Consider the following 21,005-nt stretch of genomic DNA (forward strand, 5'->3'; position numbering starts at 1 on the left):
TTGAAATCCTACTTTTATGACCATATATTAACATCTGCACTGAAGAGGACCAAAGGTCCTGGGACAAGCGCTCACACAAAGAGAACGGTCTGAGCAGAGATGATCCTTCACTGGCATTAACCTCCCGCTGTACCACAACTAACAGCTTCGGGACATCTCGAACTGGAAACGGCACCCGGATCACCGTGCCGAAAAGCCGTTATGCCTCTCAGCACTCTGTCAAAACTCTTCTGAGACAATTCATAGTCCCGGCCTCCACACCACCAAACGCGAGCGATGCGAGCAGTGTCTCCTCTCCTCCACCCCGCGTTACCTGGCAGCCCCGCTCACCCACCGCTCCGCACGGCGGCGGCTCAGCCCGCCCGTCCCCACCACTCCCCACCCCGGGACGGCGGCCCCCACCGGGCCGGGCCCCTCGGCCCGCCTCTCCCACCCAGACCCTGTCAGCGCCGGTACCGGCACGGTTCACCACCGACAGACAACGCACCGGCGTCCCACACCTCGGGGCCCTCCCGGCACCTGCGCCTGCCGCCGGGCCCTGAGGGGAAAAACCGCCGCCCCTAACCGAGGAGAGCCGGCGGCCGCTCGGCACCGACCCCACCGCCCGCCCCAGGCCCCGCGCCGTCCTCCCCTCACAACCCCCCCCTCAGCACCTACCCGCCGGGGCAGCGCCCCGTCCCATGCCGGCGCCGCCGCTCCCGCCGCCGGGCGCGCTCTGCCGCCCGCCCCGGCCGGCCCCTTCCGCGCGGCGGGGGGCCCCGCCCCGGAGGCGCGGCGGGCGGGCGGGCGGGCGGCCCCGGGCGCGCAGGTCGAGGCCGGGCTGTGAGTGGGCGGCGGAATGGCGCTGCCCGCGCTGAGGAGGAGGAGGAGGAGGAGGCGGGGGGAGAAGGCCGCGCCCCTCCCTCTCCCCACAGCCGCCGCGCACCGCCCCGCCCGGCCGGCCCCGCCGTGAGGAGGAGGCGGCGGGTCCCTCGCCTCACCGCCGGGCCGGGCCTGCGGTTCGGCAGGACGCAGCGTCCCGGGCGGTGGTTTTCGTTTTCCCTCAGCCAGTCGAGAAATCCAGCAAGTCGGTTGCTTCATCTCTTGGCTTCGGAGGGTTTTCAGCCCTCTTTGGCTCGAGGCCCTTGGTGGTGCCCTCCAGCAAAGCGGTATGACGGGTGCCGCCGAGAAAAGGTAAAAATTAAGAAGGAAAAGAGTCAAAGTGCAGGTGGAAGGGGGAAGGCAGCTGCCACGCCTCAGCGGCTAGGCCCGGAGAGGGCCTTGCGTTGGCAGTGTGTTTTGCAGTAATTATTAGACACAATACTGAGGGACGCAGTGCCCAAAGACACCAAAACGTTGCTGTAGGTAAGTCTTGCGATAATGTAGGCCACCCTCATGGGATCCTGTTCTAAGGTGGTTGCAGCACCATCTTCCTTCTGTCACACGCATGCACACCAACCTGCGACTCCATGATCTCTCATCGCTTACAGGGACATCGCAAAATCTCAGCTGGAACACATCAGATTTGTCTCCCACACCTCCAGTTTATCTCCTTCTCCTTCACAAACACATACACTGTCTCCCACCACTTCTCCCTTGTACCTCCCCTCTCTGCCACTATTCCACCCCAGAAGTCAGCAAGATCCTTTCACTGTTCCTCTTCATTTTAACATCTTCTAAATGTGGTAGAGATCTTTTAGTATCATCTAAAAGTGCTAGAAAGCACTTGACAGGAAAGTCTCCGTCTCATTCTGTTCTCACAGATGAGGGAAGCAACCCTGTCATCCACAGCCCCTTAGGATGCCTTTCATTCTTCCTCATTTCTCTGGAGAGGAAAACTGAACTGCTTCCTTGGCTTTAAGTTACCATAGTTAGGCCAGGGAAAAAAAAAAAAAACCACAAAAAAAAACCGGAAAAACATTACTGGTCAGTGCAGGCAGGCAACAGCCAAAAGGGCAAATACCTCCCACCCAAACAATCCACTGCTCTGAGCCTGTTTCTCAGGACTCTCCTCTTTTGGCCTCACAGCTCCTTCACTTGTCGCACAGGACAGGATGCGCACTCAGTCACTTCAGAGAAGTGCAGGTTCTCTCTTGTAGGACTGGACATCCAGACACAAGAGACATGCACGACCACATCAGGGCAAGGGATTGACTGGAAAGCCCATCCATAGCCAAACGCGTTAGTCATGTGGTGGAAGAGAGCTGCACTTCAGTCACATGTTTTTTCAAACAGTCTTGGAGGACTGAACAAAATTACAATTACACAGTTAAGCGTTAACTTGCTTCTACTTACCCTGTAAACAGCAGCATGACTGGTCCCGACTGGGGCTGAACTACGACACTGCCTTTCTTTATGGTCTGACTGCTGTGGGAAGTTCAGAGCAGTTTTACTCAGCGAACAGTGAAATTAGGGACGTTAAGATGCATAATGAATAGTGCGCAACAACGAAAATACTACAACTTAAAAAAACTTGGAGACTTTACTGTGCACCAGTTCACTTGGGATAAGTGGCACATGGAGTGTGAGAAATGAGCCTGAGCTAACCAAGCCAGGAATTATAATTACCGTATCAGCTTACCTTGACTGACTGGGGATGGATTTGGGTAGGCAGGAGAAGCGTCTGCGCAAGCTTCAGGTAGTCCCTGCAAGATAGTGTATCTTGGGTAAGGTGGTGTCTTCCAGAGACTCAGGGACCTTTTCTGTCTTTCACCCACATCCTTTCAGGACATCTGAGACGTGGCAAATGCAAAGGGCTGCTGTTCTTTCCCAGAGAAGCTGGAAAGCCTTCCCAGGCCATGCGCCAGACTGACCAAGCTCTCACACTATGCCCTGGTAAGTCTCAGCAAAGTTAGTGAGAGAGTGAAGTGCACCTAGGAACACTTCTGTGTGCGCTCTTATTCTGAAGAGTTGTGGGGTTTGAAAGCCAGAGGAACTTTTCACTTCAGCTGGGCTTGGACGAGAGCCCCAAGGAGCACACAGTAACCCAACATTGCGAAATTATGAAATGGATTAAAGAACACTCATATTTTCTTTGTATCAAAACAGAGGCCATTCTGTAATACTTGCTACCGTAGGGGAACAGGAATGTCTGCTCAGTTCCGTGATTACAGGGTAAGTAGTAGCAAGTTAATCCTTAACTATGTTATTGTAATTTTGTTCAATCCCTCAAGACTGTTTAAAAAAACCCCAAACAGTGGAAAAAGTCGGGAGCTGTTTTATTACGTGACACACAAATACCACCCTCTGATCCAGTTCACTGCCCTTCAGAACGAGGAAATCGGTGCTTCCCAAAAAAGGGAGCCTGACAGTCTGTAAGTAAAGGGAGAGGTGCCCAGTTTCTCACCCTGCCTTGTAGGCCATTGCCCTGGTGAAGTCACTGACTGTTCTTGTCCTCACGGGTTAGGAAGTTACAAGAAGCCGGTGCTTGACTATGCTAAAAATATGCTTGCCTGATGCTGGACTGGCAGGACAAAAGCCCTGCAGGGATGGTATGTCCTTTGCAAACGCAAAGCTGGCCTTTTATTGGCACAAATATCAGGCGAAAGTGCGCACAGCTACTGCTCTCCTGCAACCGCTCCACTGCCACTTTGCTTGCTGTCTTTGTGCCACGCGCTATGAAACAAGTGAAGCTTTTGGTGGGTCCCCGCGAGGCTGGCAGAAGCGACGAGGGCTGCACTCCGCCATCTCCAGCTGAGGGTCGAGCAGTACCTGGTGCTTTCAGGAGCGCGGTGGGGAGCAGAGCGGTGTCTCCCCAAGCAGCCTGCAGGCTCAGCACGGCCTCCTGCCCCACTGCCAAAGGTGTTGGAACTTTCTCAAGACTCCGCCGTGTATGTGAGATGGGCCTTTTTAATTTATTACAAACCGGTGCAGTAACGGCCCTGACAGCTCTCCTCCCCAGAGTGAAGCTGAGCCTTTTCGCGGGTCCCACCTGCCAGTGGCGCGACTCATCCCCATGGGCGCTAGGGAGAGAGATGGGGAGCATCCCGCGGTCAACCTGGCAGCAGGTGATCCTTGAGCGGCCTCGCCTGGCCCAGGCACGCGTGGCCGTGGCCGTGGCCGCGCCGGTGCCCAAGGTGCCCGCGTCGCCCCCCTGAAGCGTTTCCCGCCCGCCGGGCCGCAGCCGCCTGCCGCCAGCGCGCAGGCGCCTTGTGGGGCGGGGCGAGGGAGGGGGGAGGGGCGCGTGTGCGTGGGGGACGGGGGCGGTGACGTCGAAGGCACGCGCGGCGCCTGCGCAGTAGAGAAGCGGCGGCGGCGATGAAGGTGGCGGTGGCGGGGTGCTGCCATGGCGCCTTGGACAAGATGTACGAGACGCTGGAGCTGCTGCAGCGGCGGCACAACGTGCGGCTCGACCTGCTGCTCTGCTGCGGCGACTTCCAGGCCGTGCGCAATGAGGCGGACCTGCGCTGCATGGCCGTGCCTGCCAAATACCGCCACATGCAGACCTTCTATCGGTGAGCGCCGCCCGGCCCGGCCCGGCTTGGCCTTGTCCCGTCTGGCCCGGCCCGCTGGAGCAGCTGTCGTGTCCCCGCAGGTATTATTCTGGCGAGAAGAAGGCCCCGGTCCTCACGGTGTTCATCGGCGGGAACCACGAGGCGTCCAACCACCTGCAGGAGCTACCCTACGGCGGGTGGGTGGCACCCAACATCTACTACCTCGGTAGGATCTCTTTCCCTCTCCAGCCCCTTGCGTTTCCCCGGCCGCGCCGTGACGAGCCGCGCTCCCATCTTCCTTAGGTTACGCGGGCGTGGTGCGGTTCCGCGGAGTGAGGATCGGCGGTATCTCGGGCATCTTCAAATCTCATGACTACCGGAAAGGTATGGCGAGACAGAGCGGGCTCGGCTGGGTCGGCAGCGGGGAGGGGAGCACTGGGCCCGAGCTGTTGCGGGAGAGTCTGGCTGTGCTTCCTCTTCTCTGAACCGGCTCTTGTGCTGGAAACCTCTCTTGGCTCAACACGCGGGTTTTTCTGGAGGCGGTAGATGAGTCGGTAGCTGCCTGGCAACCACAGCAGGGAGCAATGTGCCTTTCGAACGTTGTTGTTGGAACAGTCTTCGTTTTTCTGTGGCAGTATCCTTTTAGCGTACAATGCAAGACTGTTTAGTTTTCCTTGTGTGAAACAATCAATTTATAAATGTGATGCTGTACAAATGTATTGTCCTGAGCTGAGGCTTAGTGTCAGTGCATCTCAAGACAGGTTCCTTCTGGTTACATGTGCATTCCAAGAGTTCTTAATTGGAAAGGTTTCCATCAGTGGACGGGAATCTTGTCACAGATGGTACTTGGTATCAGCAAATAGAAGACAGTTTAGTCTTTCTGATCTCCTCAACACGTGGAATAGTGGTCTGTTACTTGTGATTACTGTGCAGTAATATTATCTTTAATAATGTGTTGCTTCAGAGAAGCTTTGCAGGTGGCTTTCAAGCTGCAAAGTACTGAACTAGTTTTTTAGTACGCCTGATTCTGTCTCATACCTCTCAATGCAAGTTAAATTTGTTGTTATCAAGCATACAGTTTGCATGCCTGAAAATTGCATGTGGGAGATGAGACTTTTGACAGTAACTCTAACTACTGAAAAAGTAATTTTTCTGTTCAGTCTTAAGAGTATGAAGGAGTTCTGCTAGGCATTCAGGTTTCTTGTCCCAAGGCAAAGTTGGAGACTACATCCTTTTTGACAGGGTGCGTGTTTGCGCTTCCAGAGTCTGTGGTGCCTGTGGGCAGTTACAGGCATTTTAAACTGCTGCTGAATCTGTTAAGCTGTGGTTTCACGGCTGGTGGCAGCACTCTTGAAGAAACACAAAAAACCCACAGCCTCAGTGGCCTGAGTCAGGAGTCAGATCTCATGCAGTGCTTTGAGATCTTTTAGTTTACACCTCTTTCTGAGTTGTTACATCCTAACTTACGTTCTAATCACCGACCACTCATAGAGGCTTCCTGTGTGCTCTCTCATTATGTCGATGCCCAGCTTTTGCTTTTTCCTGTCTGCCTTCTTTGGCTTCTTCTCTCCTGTTCTTTACCTGTGCCAGCATGTTTGCATGTATAGCCATGATATTGGTAGATACATATGTTTAATGACTGTGCAGCATTTTACAACATATTTCCCCTCACACATAAAAAGTTAGCAGCCTGTTGGTGTAAGCCTTGTGTAGAGGAAATACAGTATCTTCTTTGATTATTGACAGCCTTGTATTTGGGATTGCTTTAGGTGTGTCTATTACCCCAAGAAACTGGCTTGCAAACAGTAGTAGGGGAAAACTATTGATTCAGGCAACTACTCTTTTTTTTTTTAATTTTTTTTTTTTACCCCCCCTCCCCCCTTAATGTTTCAGGCCATTTTGAGTGTCCACCATACAACCAGCAAACAATTAGAAGCGCTTACCATGTGAGGAATATCGAAGTCTTCAAACTCAAGCAGGTTAGTGAAAAATATGGGTTTTTTTTAAACAGTAGTAAATAGCTTTCATTAATTTAGAAGATGTTAAAGCTACTCTGAACAAGTACACTATTGGATAGGAAATCTTACCAACAATTCCCAGCTAATCTGGGCAGGCAATTTTATGCTGGGTGTTATTCCACTGTTTTTTTGTGCTGAATATCTCCTCCAATGCTTTGCATAGCAGTGCAAATTTGATCTGAATCGTGCACAGGCAGGAGTGTGGGTTTTTTGGTGTGTTTTTTTTTTTTTTAATTGGATAAAATTCATAGAATTGAAAGTACTCCAGCTATACACCTCTGTTCCAGCTTTTCCTTAGTTTTAGGAAGATGGATGCTACCTTGTCTAACATGCAAGCTGTTTGGTACAAAGTTAACTAATCAAAATTGAACCAGCTGAATAAGCTGATCCCAGATTTCTGTGGCTGCAGTATTTCTAACTCCAGGATGAGAAAATAGCTTTATTTTTGAGCTATTGCCTACTCCCTCATTTGTTTGTCTGAGGTTGTGGTGTGAATAAATGTATTTATAAGCATCTTGTGTGCAACTGCAACCCGAATAATCATTCACTTCAAGTGTTGTGTAGATATAGGGATGCTGAACATAGAACAAAGGTCTGCTGTCATTGTAATGAGTTGGATGCATTTTGCTGTAGATTTCTTATTAGATGTGTGAAAATGTGCTTTGATACAGCTGATTGAAATATGCTGAATACTGAACCAAGACATACTTAAGATATTGATTAAACTTCTAAAGGGTGCTTCCTTGGAGGAGGAATATCGCACTTAGCCTTTATCCCTTTTAAACAAAGCTTTTAAAAATTTCATGAGGAAGAAAATACCTTTTCTGGTGGGTGGAGAACTTGCTCTATAGCTGTAATTGTAAGTCTTCTCCCGAGTGTGACACTTAGTGTGATGATATGATTTTTTTTTTTTTTTTTTTAATAAGGCAGTATAAGTAAAATGCAATTGCCCACCTGGAGAAAGTTTAGTAAAAACCATGGAGAGTAGAGTCCATTGACATCTACAGAGGCCATCTAAAAGATGGGCCTCGCTAGTATTCTTACTTGCTTTAACAGGTGAGGCTGTTCGTTACAGGTAACTCGGTATCTGATCTGAGGTAGAACACCTGCTCTTATACATGTTGCATCTTGTGCTGTGTAATTTTGAAACTTCTTTATCACATCTGTTTTATTTATACCATATGCATTTTGGTTTGACAGTTAAAGCGTCCAATTGATATATTTATGTCTCATGACTGGCCAAGGAGCATATATCACTATGGAAACAAGAAACAGCTTCTTAAAATGAAATCCTTCTTCCGTCAAGAAGTAGAGAGCAACACGCTAGGAAGCCCTGCTGCTTCAGAGCTCCTGCAGCATCTGAAACCCACCTACTGGTTCTCAGCACATCTTCATGTTAAATTTGCAGCTTTCATGCAACACCAGGTAAAGAGCAGGGGGGAAATCAAGAATTTGTGTCCCAAGGATGTTTTAGAATTCCAGTGAGGTAATCATGTCCAGAAAAGCAACTTCTTAATATTTTTGCTCAGTTATTAAAACTCAGCTTAAGCTGCAAAACATTAAGTGGCGTTAAGACTACTAGCTTATGTAAGTTAGAGATGTTATAAATCAGTGGTGTAGCTGCCTAATTTCCTTCAGGAACAGGGTGAAAGAGCTAACATTGCTGCACCTGAAACTTAATGATTTAAGTTTGTAGGAAAGCACTCTTTTCCACTTTGTTGAGGAGGGAGGCAGCTTCAAAACACGGTGACAGAGAAGCAACTGAGAAGAAGGTAGTGGTTAACTGGGGATGGGAGGGTGTCTGTAGTAAGGCTTGGCAGAGGAAGTTGTCTGGTGGTCTGGGTAAAGCCAAAAACCAGCCCCTGTAGGTTGAAACTTCTCTTAGTTTGAGTTATTCTTGAAAATGGTGTGACATGCTATTCCTATTTGCAAGTTATTTATCTATAAAAAAGTAACTCTAGACCTTCTAGATTCTAAAAGTCTGTTTCCAATTATGTTAGCTTTTCTTTCTGCTTCAAGGCTAGGTGTGCTCAGCTGCCTTGCTTAAGGATGAAACTTTGCTGTCATCTGCATCCACCTTCCTGTTAGACTTCCAGTGAAGTCTGTCTTTCTCTCTGTCCCTCCATTCCTTTCTTACAATCCTGTGCTGATTTCCTATTTCAGAAAGTCTTTTTCTGTGTAAATTACACCTTTAAATCTCTCTATATAATAGTTAATTTCATAGCAGTGCTATTGACTGTGTTAACACCATTTGTTTTCTAGGCAAACTCCAAAGAAGAGCTACCAAAAGCAACAAAGTTTTTGGCTCTGGATAAATGCCTGCCACACAGAGACTTTCTGCAGGTGATGACAAATGTGCATTGGGTTTTCACTTTTTAAGTATTTCACTTGTCTGTACTACTAAGTGCTGTGCTTAGATATAACAATAGTTCTGATAAATGGAGGAATCGGAAAGAAACTAGGAATGGTGCATGTGTGGAATGGTCTTTGTGTAATATTGTCTTGAAATAAGCAGACCTTGTGTCCTGTCATGCAGGTGTGGTGTTTGCTTATTCCTACTGTGTCCTTCCACCTTAGAACTACTACTTGACTTAGTTGGAGGAGTAGCTCTACTTTAACCTGAACTGCATCTCCTCTTGTGGTTTTTTTTTTGACAAATGTCAAACCTAAGAAGGAAGCCTATCTTGAGGCTCCTCTTCTTCTCCTGGACCAGTTTGGATCAGACATGACTCTTTCTTCATATCTGTGTCGATTTAATTCAGATAGGATTGAGTCCTAAGTTGAGTTCTGCAGTTTCCTTTCAGTATTGTGGATTCCAGCAGGAACTGATGTGACTTCCTCGGAGAGTGGTTCTGCTTCTTTTTCTTCGGTGCTTATCTTGGCTAGGAATGGCAGTGGCCAAGTAAGAGGTCTAGGTTGTGGGAATTCTCCATATGAGTGCCGAACTGATTTGTGAAGAGCAAAATAACGTTAATGTCTGTGGCCTGTGTATACTTCTTGGAGTCCCATCTGTAAAATCTCACATGGATGAATCTAAAATGCTGCTTGACAGCATGTTCTTCAAATGCAGTCAAGGGTTTCAGTAGTCTAAAGTAGCTTTTATTTGTCAACTTAAAGGGAAGATGGTTCAATGTCTGTCCTTTGGATGTGTAGTGGGATCCATTTGCCCTAGTAGCTACCTTTGAAGATGGGAGAGAGTAAGCGGATTGGCCTTTTCTGTGCAAAGGTACACTGGGCTGCTAGTCCGTGCTTAAAATTCTGTAGCAAAACTGATCTGCAGTAGTACTACCTCCAGCAGTGTGGTGATCCACCTGTGTGTAGCTCTGGCTTAAAGTATATACTTTTTTCTTCCCTAAAACTATCTTAAAAGGTTGAATTACTTTATGCATTATTTACAATAAGAGCCTCACTAGTGCCGTTTGGCTAAACCGAACGGTTTGATTCAGATTAATATCACTGAAAATGAAGTGATTTGGATTTCAATTCATCAGCTGTTTAAAAACATTGCCTGTTAATTTCATTGCTACGCTAAGAATGCATGGTTATACAGCAGAATAACTGTTGCTATCAATTCTTGATGTATATCTACTTAGAAGGTGGCATGAATTTAAGAGTAGGCAAATTGTGTTTTCTAAGTTGCATAAGTATCCAGTAGCTGGCAGTAGGGAGGAGGGTGTTCCACTTTTTAATTGCTGTAAGCTAAAAACCAGCTGTTGTTGATTGTCCTTTCTTAACCCCTTATTGCTATAAACTTCCACGTAGGGCTAGCTTGAGAGGACTTGTTTGATTGAGACCACCAGCTCAGTGTACTTTGAACTTAATTAAAACTCTGTACCATGAAAGCAACACTTGAAACTTGAATCAGTTTCTGGTGTCAAGAGAAATAACTCGCCTCATCTATTTTCTGTGGTTTTTCTAAACAGATAATAGATGTAGAGCATGATCCCAGTGCAGGTGACTCGCTGGAGTATGATGCTGAGTGGATTGCAGTCCTCAAGGCCACCAACAGTCTTGTTAGTGTGACTCAGAGCTCATGGAATATGCCTGAAAATAACGGCCTCCATGCAAAGTAAGTTGCATGCAAAGTAAAGAGGAAAGTGTGATTATTATTATTTTATTTTTTCCTTTCTTTCTCTGGACTGGACGTAGACTTATCTGAGAGTTGTGTTTCTTTGTTCTACAGCCTATAACGCCTGTAGGATTTACTACATGCCTTGGAAAACAAAGAGGATGTTGACAAGAGCTGTATTTTAGAGCATACAGCTTCTTTACTGCTGTACACAGGCAGTTAGTTTTGTTTTGCGAACTTGGATACCACTATTTGAGGTGGTATCACCTCATGATAGTGATTGAGGTGATACCACAAAAAACACATGGTGGCTGATCAGCTTGCCAGTTATACTGTGAGACTGAAAATCAGGCAGGATTATGGGGGTTGGTGGGTGAATGTTTATTGGGTGAGTTGACATAATACACAATTCTTTGTTGGGGAGAGGGAATCTCGGGTTGACCAAAGGCAATATATTTTCCTGAAAAATCATTTAAGAAATTAGGTCTGTGTTTGTAAAATGAATTTACTATCCATCTTTAAAAGTTTCTCTTTGCAGTTGGAACAGGAAATACCTTTTGACTAGCTGCACGTCTTTTAACTTTACACACTTATTTAGGTGGGATTACAGTGTGACAGAAGAAAACATCAAAGAGGTTTTGGAAGAGCTGAATCATAACCTCAAAATTCCTTGTAACTTCACGTTGACAGCTGCTTGTTATGATCCCAGCAAGCCCCAAAAGCAGGTGGAACCAGTTCATACCATCAATCCACAGACTACTGAGTTTTGTGCCCAGTTTGGCCTCACTGACATCAATGACAGGATCCAGCAAGCTAAAGAAGAGGGCTCAGTACGAGGCGAATATGAAGAGGAGGAGGAGGAAGAGGAGATGGACAGTACTGGGTCAGCAGAGGAACCCAGTGAATATAATACAGATAATTCTGGACTTTCCTCCATTAATCCAGATGAAATAATGCTGGATGATGAAGGTGGTGATGAAGACTTGAGTACATGTTCTGTAGATCCTTCCCCTGATCATCCCCCTGACTTTTCTGCAAGTTTTTCTGACATCCGGATTATGCCAGATTCCATGGCAGTGTCATCTGATGATGCTATGGACTCTACTAACGAGGAACTGGAGAAATCTGGTGTGAGTAAGCAGGTGGAAGAAAAGAGCTTAAATGAGAGACCATTAAAGCGCATTGGTGGTAATGAAAATGGGAACGGTGGCATTAAAAAAATTAAGAGAAGGAATCAAGCTATCTATGCTGCAGAGGATGAAGATAAAACAGAATAGTACTCCGTGTGATGTATAACTAAGTTCTCTCCCTATCTTTTTATAGGAAGGTGGTGAGAACTGTGGTGGACTACTTGTGCTTTTAATGTTATTTGATCTTATTCGTGTTACTTTATTAAGCTGAAGAGGCTGTGCGTACCTCGTGCAGGAAGGAAGATTTATCTGGATTAAACATCTAAGTCAGCAGCAGACTTTTCCAACAAAGTAGTTTGTCAAAGGATTTAAAGCTCCTGTATAATCAGTTGATTTTGCTTCAGTTCTTGGTTATTAGTGTATACTATGTATCTTCAGCTGTACTGCTATACAAGATTCACTGTGCTTATTTAACAAGAAAAGGACTCTTAAACTGTAACTCTAGTCGAAGTGAGAGAGAGGATGTCTAACTTGCAAGACGATGTTTTGATTTTATTGCTTTTGTCTTGTTTTATACTGAACTTTTAATACGAAGTAGCATATGCAATAACTCCATGAACTAAATTTGAAAATAGAATTCCCATGATAACAAAACAGCAATAGAAGAGTGAAGATTTTTGTTTCTGGTGATATTCATCCCATAGAAAAATGTCATGGTCATAAACAAAACAATATGTATTGTCCAGTATTGGCTTTTAATTACAGTTTTTTTTGATAGAGAACCAAGTCTCTTAATTTGAAGCATGAAAGTTTTATGGGGACCATGGAAGAGTGCATCTCTTTTTTAAAAACCTCACTTGTGTGCTGTTTCTTAAAACATGCAGTTTAATTTTAAGATGTGTTTCTCAAGTATTTAGGATGAACAGCTTCCTAAACATGGACATCATCACTATCTCTTCTTACTAGTTCAGGCTGTATTACATTTTCATATGAAGTGGTCGATGTTTATAAGTTACTTGAGACAATAATGCCTACCATGATCATTAGCCTAACTTTTCACCTGCCACTTCTTTTCAGTAGTGTGTAGCTTGCCAGTTTCTTACAGCTGGATTTGGAATCTTCCAGAGTACCTTCATAAACTTCAGCTGAGGGAGAACAGGAGCTGCCAGAATAGAGACTCTCCTGGAAGTTTGTTTTTCCTTTTAATGTTCTAGTTTACCCTGAATTGTAAGCAAACAAATTACAGTCCTTTGGCCTAGAAGGCTGTGAGGATATCAAAACTTAATGAATTTCTGAAACTGTCAATGTTTTCAAGCATATGTCATGAGACTTGTTAGTTTTCCTGACAAAAGCTGCTGGTGTTTTGTGCTGAGCTTTTGGAGTCTGCATGGAGCAGGACTCACTCATGACTGTGCAGCTCCTGTGTGCTATTATTCTTCTAAGGTGCAGGCACTCTGGAGAAGAAAGCATTCTGACAGGAAAAGGGAACTGGACAGGGAGCCATGAAATAAATGGATTGGTGAGCGTGAGTTATGTGGAAGGGAAACACTTTAAGGCAAGACTTGTCTTTAAAATCACTTCCGTGTTCTGGGATTCATCTTGGTTCCTCTCCTGTCAGCAGTTCACTATGAAAACTAAATGTGTTTAAGTATTCAAGGGCTAAAAAATGGCAAAATTGATGCTTTCCACAGTTCTGATTAACAGCTCTATACTGGTGGGTTGATGCTATTAACATCCTGTTGTTTTTTTTTTTTTTCCAGAGGATCTGATCTTGTTTACTAAATGATTAGTTGGGCCCTGGTTAATAGTCCTCCTGTGTCTCTATCCTGGCTCATCTGTCAGAATACCCACCAAAGAGAGGTGATGTGATGAAAAACTGGAAGTGTTTGGTGTAACGGTCAGGTTATCTAAAGTAGCTGTGAACTATCAGCTAGATTACCGAAGATAGTTGAGTATCTTTAAGGGTCCTGATCTGCAATGCTGAAATCTTAAGCATGCCTTATGATCTGAAGACTATAATGGAAATAAAGTATTTTAAGTATAAATTGTGTTATAAAGTGGAAAAGTTTCCTAAGAAATCTAAGCATGGTATTCAGCTGCCAGGTTCTCTGTGAACTGGAATGGAAGATACAGGTTACATGTAATCGACTTTTTAGTCTGATTTCACGTTTTTAAAGCAAACTGTTCTGTTGTATGTTGTCCCATGTCCCCCTCTCTTCTGATAAATGTGTTTTGGCTTTCTAGAAAGCAGGGACTTTGACAAGATAGAATACTGATTTTTTTTTTTTTTTAATCTTTAAAGATGTTTTTAATATATAAAGTACTTCAGCATCCATTGAGCAGAGTACAGCTGGTAAATATAGTTAACAAAAGTTTTTTGAGTAAGAATCGTGTCTGATCTATATAGAGTTACTGTGCCTTTTCTGGAAGTTGTTCACACCCTCTTTGCAGTTTGAAGTGTCCTCTTCTGCTGTGCTCTCTGCCATTATGGATTTTCCCTGTCAGCAAGATCCTCTGCTGCATGTAGAATTCTGAAGCTCTGAGCTTGAAGCTTCTCCAGTAAAGACCATATACTCAAAAAAAGTATGTAAAACACTAGGGAAGGCTGACAAAGTGTAGTCAGCTTTTAAGACTGAAGCAACTTTTTAATACTGAAGACTTAAGAGTCTTCAGTCCTCTTTAAAAAGAAGCTTTAGAGTAGTTTTGAAAACTTGTGACTCTTTAAATTTTGGTGAGAAACATCTGGAAAATGTTTCTCTGTCAGACTCTCGTATCACAGGTTTTTCACTATATGAGACTTGCACTTAGTCTAAAAATGTTTTTGCAGTTTTCTTTAAGAAGCTTGAGAAAAGTGTTCACCTGTTTCATTCAAAGCATGTTATTAATCTACTTGGAGAAAAACAAAGGGGTATAGCTTTTTTCATAAGTGGAGAATTTTTTTGAAATGAAAGCTATTAAAATCAACTTGGGAGCACAATAAACATACTTTGGGATGCTGTTGTATTATCCCTTGCAATCTCTAACAGCTTGCAAACCTGTGTTTACCTTGCAATAGCAAAAGTTAAGATGCGTGAATCTGACCTGTAACGTTTTTACTATTCCACCCCCCCATTTAATTCTGTCTTCAGGAGCAATGGATTGATAGAATTGATACCCCATACCTCAAGATGTGAAAAACAGGGAGGATAATACAAAAATATCCCCTCTTCTAGAAGTTTGTAGGAAATCTGAGTGGAGTTCTGCGTTTTGGGGGGTGTTTTCTGCAAAAACTGAAACCAAACAAATCCATGAAAGCAACAAAAGCTATGACAAAAAAAAAAAAGGAACCCAAACAATTTATTTTACGCATAGCAAGGCAGAGGATGGGAAGTGGCATGTCACGCCCATGTCACTGAAGATTGTGCCTGAGTAACCGCTTCTCAGCAAGGCTCTAGGTCTGTGTACGCCTGCTGTGGTGTATACGGCCCCTCACCCAGTCTCCATTCTATTCCAGGAACTCCACACAGACAGGGGCGGGACCCAGGACAAGGACATGACAGAAGAACGCGCAAAACTCCATGACTTCCACTAGTGCAGTCAGAATATAAGGCAGCTGAAGCTAAACCTGGCTGGTTGTAGTTAAAAAAGGTCAGGCTGTTGATGGACAGCAGAGGGAAACAGCAAGGGCAGAGCCAGGCCCCCGGGCTGCCTGCGCGGGCGGTTTCACCCGGCCCCGAGCCCCGCGGGCACGGCGGAGGCGGCGTTTCCCGCCGCAAAGGGGAGCGCGCGGCACAGGCTCGCACCTGCCGGCGGCCGCGCCCTGCCCCGCGCGTGCGCATAGCGCCTGCCTCCCTGCACGCCGCTGCCGGCCGGGATGGGCGGGGGGCGAGAGGCGCAGGCGCGCGGCGGCGGCCAGGGCGAGAGGCGGGGTCACCCCGCGGATGGCTGTGGCGGGGCGGGAGGAGCGCGTGCGCCGTGGTAGCGGGCTGGCGCAAGGTAGCGAGGTTTTGGCGTCGGCCGATTCGCTGGGGCGCCAGGCCGCGGCGCCCCGCCCGCTTCTCCCCGCCCCCCCCCCCGCCCCCGGCGGCGCCGCGCTGCGCTCCGCCATGAGGCCGTGCCCGCCGGCAGCGGCGCGCGCGCGGGCGTGAGGGCGCCGCCGCCGGAGCTGCTGCTGCGTCCGCCAAGATGGCGTGCGTGCTGGAGGCGCCGCTCCGCATGAGCGTCCTCTCGGTGAGTGCTGCGGCCCCTACCCGTCAGCGCGGCCGCCGGGGGGAGCGCCCGCCTGCCGCTGGGCTCGGCCTGACCTTGGCCTCGGCGGGGGCCGCGGGGCGTGCGGGGGACCCCCCGGCACCTGCCGGGCCCCTTTGTGTGGTGGCGGGGGCCCTGCGGGCCGGCCCCGGGGCCGGGAGTGGGCCTGGCCGGCTGTGGCGGGCCGCAGGGGTGACGCGGGCGTCGGCAGGGCACTCGTTCCCTTGTGCCCCCCGCGTCGCAACAACTTCTTCCAAGAGGGGTTTTCTTTTCCAAATGGCATTCCCTCCCTTTCTGAAGAGTCTGTTCCCATTTCTGTTAGAGGTACTGGCTCTCCCGAATGTGTTTTTACCTGACGGCACGACTTACACACTTCGGCTGCCCTCCTGCAAATGTTTTTGGTCCTTCCGAAACTCCTGTTCAGCAAAAAGCTGGCTCGTTGACGTTAGTTTGAACTGTAATAACCAAGCTGCTGCAGAGGAGAGCAGGGTTTCAGAAGCGTAGTGGGCTGGTTGTGGCTGGCGAAGCATGCTCTCCCAGCCTTTGCTAGCAAGTGGGTGTTGTTTTGGTGGCGAAGCGCTGATCTTCTCATAGCTCTTCGGCGGAAGCCGTCCTGTTGGCTTTTGCTGCAGGGAGGAGGCTGATGTGTTGCATCTGTGGGCAGGGCGGTGGTGTTGCGGAAGGGGGGCTGACAGCTACCACTGGTTTCCTTTCCTTGGGGAAAGCTGAGAGTAAGTAGAACAGCCGGTGTGGTTGCCCAGTCCTGCTGCTCGTCAGAATCATGTGCTGTCAGTAACAATGCAACAGATATAGCGTGGATACTGCTTAAAAGCACCGAGGTTTTGCGCGCGCGCCTTCCCCCCCTTAGAATTTCTTACTAGTTAATAGAACCTTGAAACTGATGATGTTGATAAATTCTTTATTTTTCAGGACTACCTGAAAAACTCGTTTGCCTAGATATGAATGCCCTTCTACATATTGCAGACCTAGTAGTTGATAGGGTGAAAGCCAGGATATTTTAGAAACAGAAAGCAGTGGGATCTCTGTAGTCCAGAAGACTTTTTTTTTTTTTTGGCATATAAATATATAAATCAGGTAGATGAAAGTCTACTACTGTTCTCAAAAATATTATCTTTCATTGCATAGTGGAAGGTTATCTGTAGAATTTATTTGGCCTAATTTAATAGTATTCCTGGAGACAAAGGAGTCTTGTAGCCTCTAGATGATTCTTCTCTCACAGTTATTTGAGACCACAGGCAAGGGGAAGGAGGAGCAGGTTTAGCCCAGAGCAGATACTTGGAAAAGCAAATAAGAGTTTACAATTCTCTTATAGCTTTCTTCAAGGAAAACTCATAAGGATAAAATGGGAAAAGCCTAATAAAAAGTTGAGCTCGCAAAAAGGAAAAAAAAAAAGTGAGATAATGGCAATGCAGCCTGGCATGTGTTCATGAGAACCTGGAGGGAAAATTCCCTTCCTCTTTCCCACCCTTGTTTTTTGGAATGCTTGCCATCTCCAACTTTAGATCTTCTCAAAGGGAATAACAAGTTGTGAATGCATAAATGTTTCGCTTGCAAGCATGATCCTGTTGCTGAGAAGAGAGTTCAGTTTGTCTTATAAGGTAGCTGTGGGAATGTTATGGGGAATGTTGTGCTGCAGTCACAAGTTGTGTGGGACAGTCTCTGAAATGTATAGCTATGTTATGATAAAGTAAGTTACTGGAAAAGTCTTGATATGAGCTTCCTTATTCTCAAAAGGTTGTTTTTGAGTGTACTTCTTGAGCAACAATAACTGCTTTTATAAATTTTTTTCTTTCAGGAATTTGTGGGTTTTTTTCCTGTATAATAATTAAATATAATGAAATTAGAATTTAAGGCAGTACTGATAACTGAAGCAGACCCCTTTTGCGTGCCCTATTTGTAAACATGTAAGTAGCTGGCAGCACTCCGTTAACTTCCTTTGACTCAGGACATGTTGTTATCCACATTAAGTACATCATCTTCTTTAAATCACACTTAAACACAGGGTTGATTTTTTTGTGTGGATGTTGGCCAGCAGTAACGTACTGCACCTTTAAATATGATTCTGTGGTTTTGCTGCTATCTTGACTGGTAGGTTTTGTAGACTTGCTGCTGCATTAGCCATTCCTGTTTGTCTGCCATTGTGTGAATTGATATAAACTATTAATATTTTTTTTTTCTCTCCACAGGAAGTAACGGCTAGTAGCCGCCACTATGTTGATAGATTATTTGACCTCGATCCTCAGAAAGTCCTGCAAGGTGTCATGTAAGTCATCGAAACACGCTTGGGCTGTTGATTGTGCATAGGCTAGCTTTACCTGAATTCCACTAGAGTCTAGAGTTGTATGTCAAGGTCAGGAAGCTCTTTCAGGGTTGTTGGTTTTTTTTTGAGAAACCTTGTTGTAAAATTTTAATGCAAACATGATAGTGTTGCTTTAGAAGACTATCACTCTGTAGTGCATATGGTCCATAACGCAGCCTCCCAGTTGCCAGCAATGAGGTTAAATATTCAGTAAGCATCCAAAATTTTTTTTTTTTTTATACCTTTCTTCTTTTTGGCCACCTTTTGCTCCTCTTGCAGGTTTGTTGAGACTCTTTTCTCTCTGACTGCCAAGTCAGTCTGCCTGCCTCTTACTTTTTCCCCTGCTGCTGTGCCTGAGTGTTTGGCCTTTTTTTTTTTTTTTTTTTTTTTTAATGCATGGCTTTTTGTGTCACTGATGGGAATTGCAAGCTGAAAGAAAATACTTCCATAAAAGTTAATTTAGATCCAAGTTATATTTCAGTACTTCTGTTGCATGCCAGTAATAAGGGATAATGACTGAAAGAGTGAGTAGACGACTTGCCTTGCTGAATAGGTAGTAAAACTGGTGTGAACTTCTGGGTGTTTTCTCACTGTCCTTGGTCTATAAGCTTTCCATTATAACCATACAGCAACATGGCAAACAAGTCCTTGCCTAGGACTGACTTTGTGTGGTGAAACACCAGAAAATGTCAAATGACTAAATGGATCAAAAAGCCAAGAATGTTGGTTGTTTTGCTTAGGACAGTCTGATGTGTTTTCTGGTAGCAGATGAAAAAAATTATTCCAGAAGGTACCAGGGGCAACATATCAGAATTAGCGTCCGTTTGAAGTACATGAAAAACAACACACATAAAACTGTCTCGGAAGCTTTATTGGTTGAAGTACACTGCTACCTGTATAAAAACTCCTGGTGCACCACCAGGTTCTTAACTCTTCCCTGTAGAAGAGTCTGGCTTTGCTTCCACCTCTTGGCCCTATGTGCAAGGATGTGTCTCATCCTGTGTCCAGATGGGTTGACTGAGCCCCTCTTTTCTCCTTGGCAGATGCTTTGAGCCCTGGGTGGCACTCCCTCCCTGCTCTCCTTTCTTTTCAAAGGACTGGAACCTGAAACCCTTGGTAATCCCTTCCATATCTTTTGAGGTGTTATTTATATCTTTTGAAGTATAAAGGGTTTCCCAGAAACAAAAGTTTTAGGCAGTATCTTCTTTCTCAGCTAATATCTGAATTTCTTCATCTTGTCCATGGATGACAGTAGATTCTATGCTGAGATGCTTTTCTTGAATTTAAAGACAAGGAAATACCGATTTGTTTCATGGTAGCTTTCAAAGGGCAGGTTTGGGTGGTAAACCATATTTATGATACTCCTGTTAACATTCTATTTCTGAGAGTGTTTCCTGATGTTAAGCAGATCCTATGTGTTAGATTTGTTATTTTCCAAATACTAGTGAATGAGTTTTAAATAGTCCAATTTAGAATAGTGTGTATATAAAAATAGCATTTAGAATAGTGTGTACATAAAAAATTTCTGTCAGTCCAAGATTCTCTTTGGGCAGAAAAATACTGTTTTGCCCTTCTTGCTTTGACTTCAGGATATCTGAAGAGGTATTGAAGTCGGAATGAACTGCTAATTTGAGGTGGAGTAGAGGAGGATTGAAGTTCCACCAGAAGTATCTATCAAAAACTTTAGCAGATATTCTGCATACTTTATTGAAAAATCTTTGGTTCCTAAGATGTGCTGGTGTTTTTCCTGCATCCTGTCTGAAAATACTGATGACCTAGATTTTTATTTTATTGATGGAACTGTACAAATATCAAGGATCAGAAAATAGACTATCTTAAGAGGCTTTGTTTCTGCAGGTTGTCTTCAGTTACAGTAGTCCTGTTCTTCATGTGCTATTAAAGATGCTTGAATGCATAACTTGGATTTGGGGCTTTTTTTAATTGCATCCTTGTAATTTCAGTGAAAACCAACTTCTGAATGAGATTTGATAAAGGTGAAATACAGCTAAATGCTTTTTGAACTTGAAAATCGTACCAATCCAGTTGTCATCTTGTAACTTGAGAAAGCTGTTAATTTACATATTATGAAAGTATTTAGCTGATCGAATCTCTTCTTTTCCTTTCTGTCTCATGAATTGTCAGAGAGGTTGTGTTCAACATCTTCTTTTGCCCAGACAGTGAAGTCTTATCTGGCTAGGAGCCTTTTCCTTTTCCTCTTCATGGGAAAACTGAGAAACCGTTTTTATTTTGTCTGTTACTGCTCTATGTGGTTCTATTGATCTTACTTCAAAATGTCAAGTTTCCTGCAGAACTCTTGTTTGTGTCATTTTTATCACATTCATCTGGATATTGATAGTAGGTGGGAAGGGGAGAATTGTGTATACTTGCCAAGTAAATAATGAATTTCAGTTCAGGATTTGAAATGTTTAATTATTACAAGGATGACCACTGTTTTTTACTGTACCTGATAGTGAACTATTTAAAGTGTGCAAGGCCTACATCTTCATACCCACATCTGTATGGCAGGGTATGTCTCTACCTTTCTATTTACTGTTTCTATAAATGAACAAGCTTAATGTAGTAGTTTCCTTCTGTAAACATAAACTCTACGTTGTGGCTGTGCTTATGCTTAAGAGGTCTTACAGGTTTGCTTTGTGTCTGCTACTTAGGTGCTCTTCTAAACCTTTCATCTGCTACATAGTGTTCTATGCAGAAGTTGAAATTATAGTTCAGATTTTCTCTAATATGCCTTGACTGCATTCTGCAAGGTCAGCATTAATGTCAGGTGTGCAGCTGTTGAATACATTTAGTGTTGACAGTGCATAGCCT

General features: G+C 45.3%; 3 protein-coding genes across 12 annotated transcripts in view; 2 read left to right on the forward strand and 1 right to left on the reverse strand.

Moving 5' to 3' along the window:
* The window catches only part of PPP2R3A (protein phosphatase 2 regulatory subunit B''alpha), a 55,950-nt gene extending 55,228 nt beyond the window's left edge, over positions 1-722 (reverse strand). The window contains exon 1 of one of the 2 annotated variants that reach the window (XM_086754557.1): positions 658-722. The gene's annotated coding sequence lies outside the window, so the exon portion shown is untranslated. The remainder of the gene's footprint in view (positions 1-657) is intronic. The other variant, XM_086754558.1, reaches the window with a different exon arrangement.
* A 3,514-nt stretch (positions 723-4,236) lies between these two features.
* DBR1 (debranching RNA lariats 1) lies at positions 4,237-12,663 on the forward strand. Of its 2 annotated transcripts, none has more exons than XM_086754826.1 (8): positions 4,237-4,433; positions 4,514-4,638; positions 4,716-4,796; positions 6,306-6,391; positions 7,631-7,855; positions 8,693-8,773; positions 10,354-10,499; positions 11,098-12,663. In XM_086754826.1, exons 1-8 carry the CDS (start codon positions 4,237-4,239, stop codon positions 11,774-11,776), a joined length of 1,620 nt encoding a protein of 539 aa, XP_086610952.1. In that variant the 3' UTR covers positions 11,777-12,663. The 2 variants fall into 2 exon arrangements, with proteins under 2 accessions (XP_086610952.1, XP_086610953.1); XM_086754827.1 differs by having other exon boundaries at positions 4,514-4,609.
* Positions 12,664-15,568: 2,905 nt separating this feature from the next.
* ARMC8 (armadillo repeat containing 8) overlaps positions 15,569-21,005 on the forward strand; it is a 68,725-nt gene continuing 63,288 nt past the window's right edge. Inside the window, exons 1-3 of one of the 8 annotated variants that reach the window (XM_086755099.1) lie at positions 15,783-15,838; positions 18,064-18,140; positions 19,220-19,292. Coding sequence is in view for 5 of the 8 variants with exons in the window: in XM_086755101.1 (XP_086611227.1) it covers positions 15,794-15,838; positions 18,064-18,140 (122 nt within the window). In the remaining 3 variants the exon portion in view is untranslated. Of the gene's footprint in view, positions 15,839-18,063; positions 18,141-19,219; positions 19,293-21,005 lie in introns of those variants that run through there. The other 7 variants (XR_015259426.1, XM_086755101.1, XM_086755098.1 and 4 more) reach the window with 7 other exon arrangements.

This window comes from Chlamydotis macqueenii, chromosome 9 (assembly GCF_036417535.1).
Source record: "Chlamydotis macqueenii isolate bChlMac1 chromosome 9, bChlMac1.mat, whole genome shotgun sequence".
NCBI lineage: Eukaryota > Metazoa > Chordata > Aves > Otidiformes > Otididae > Chlamydotis > Chlamydotis macqueenii.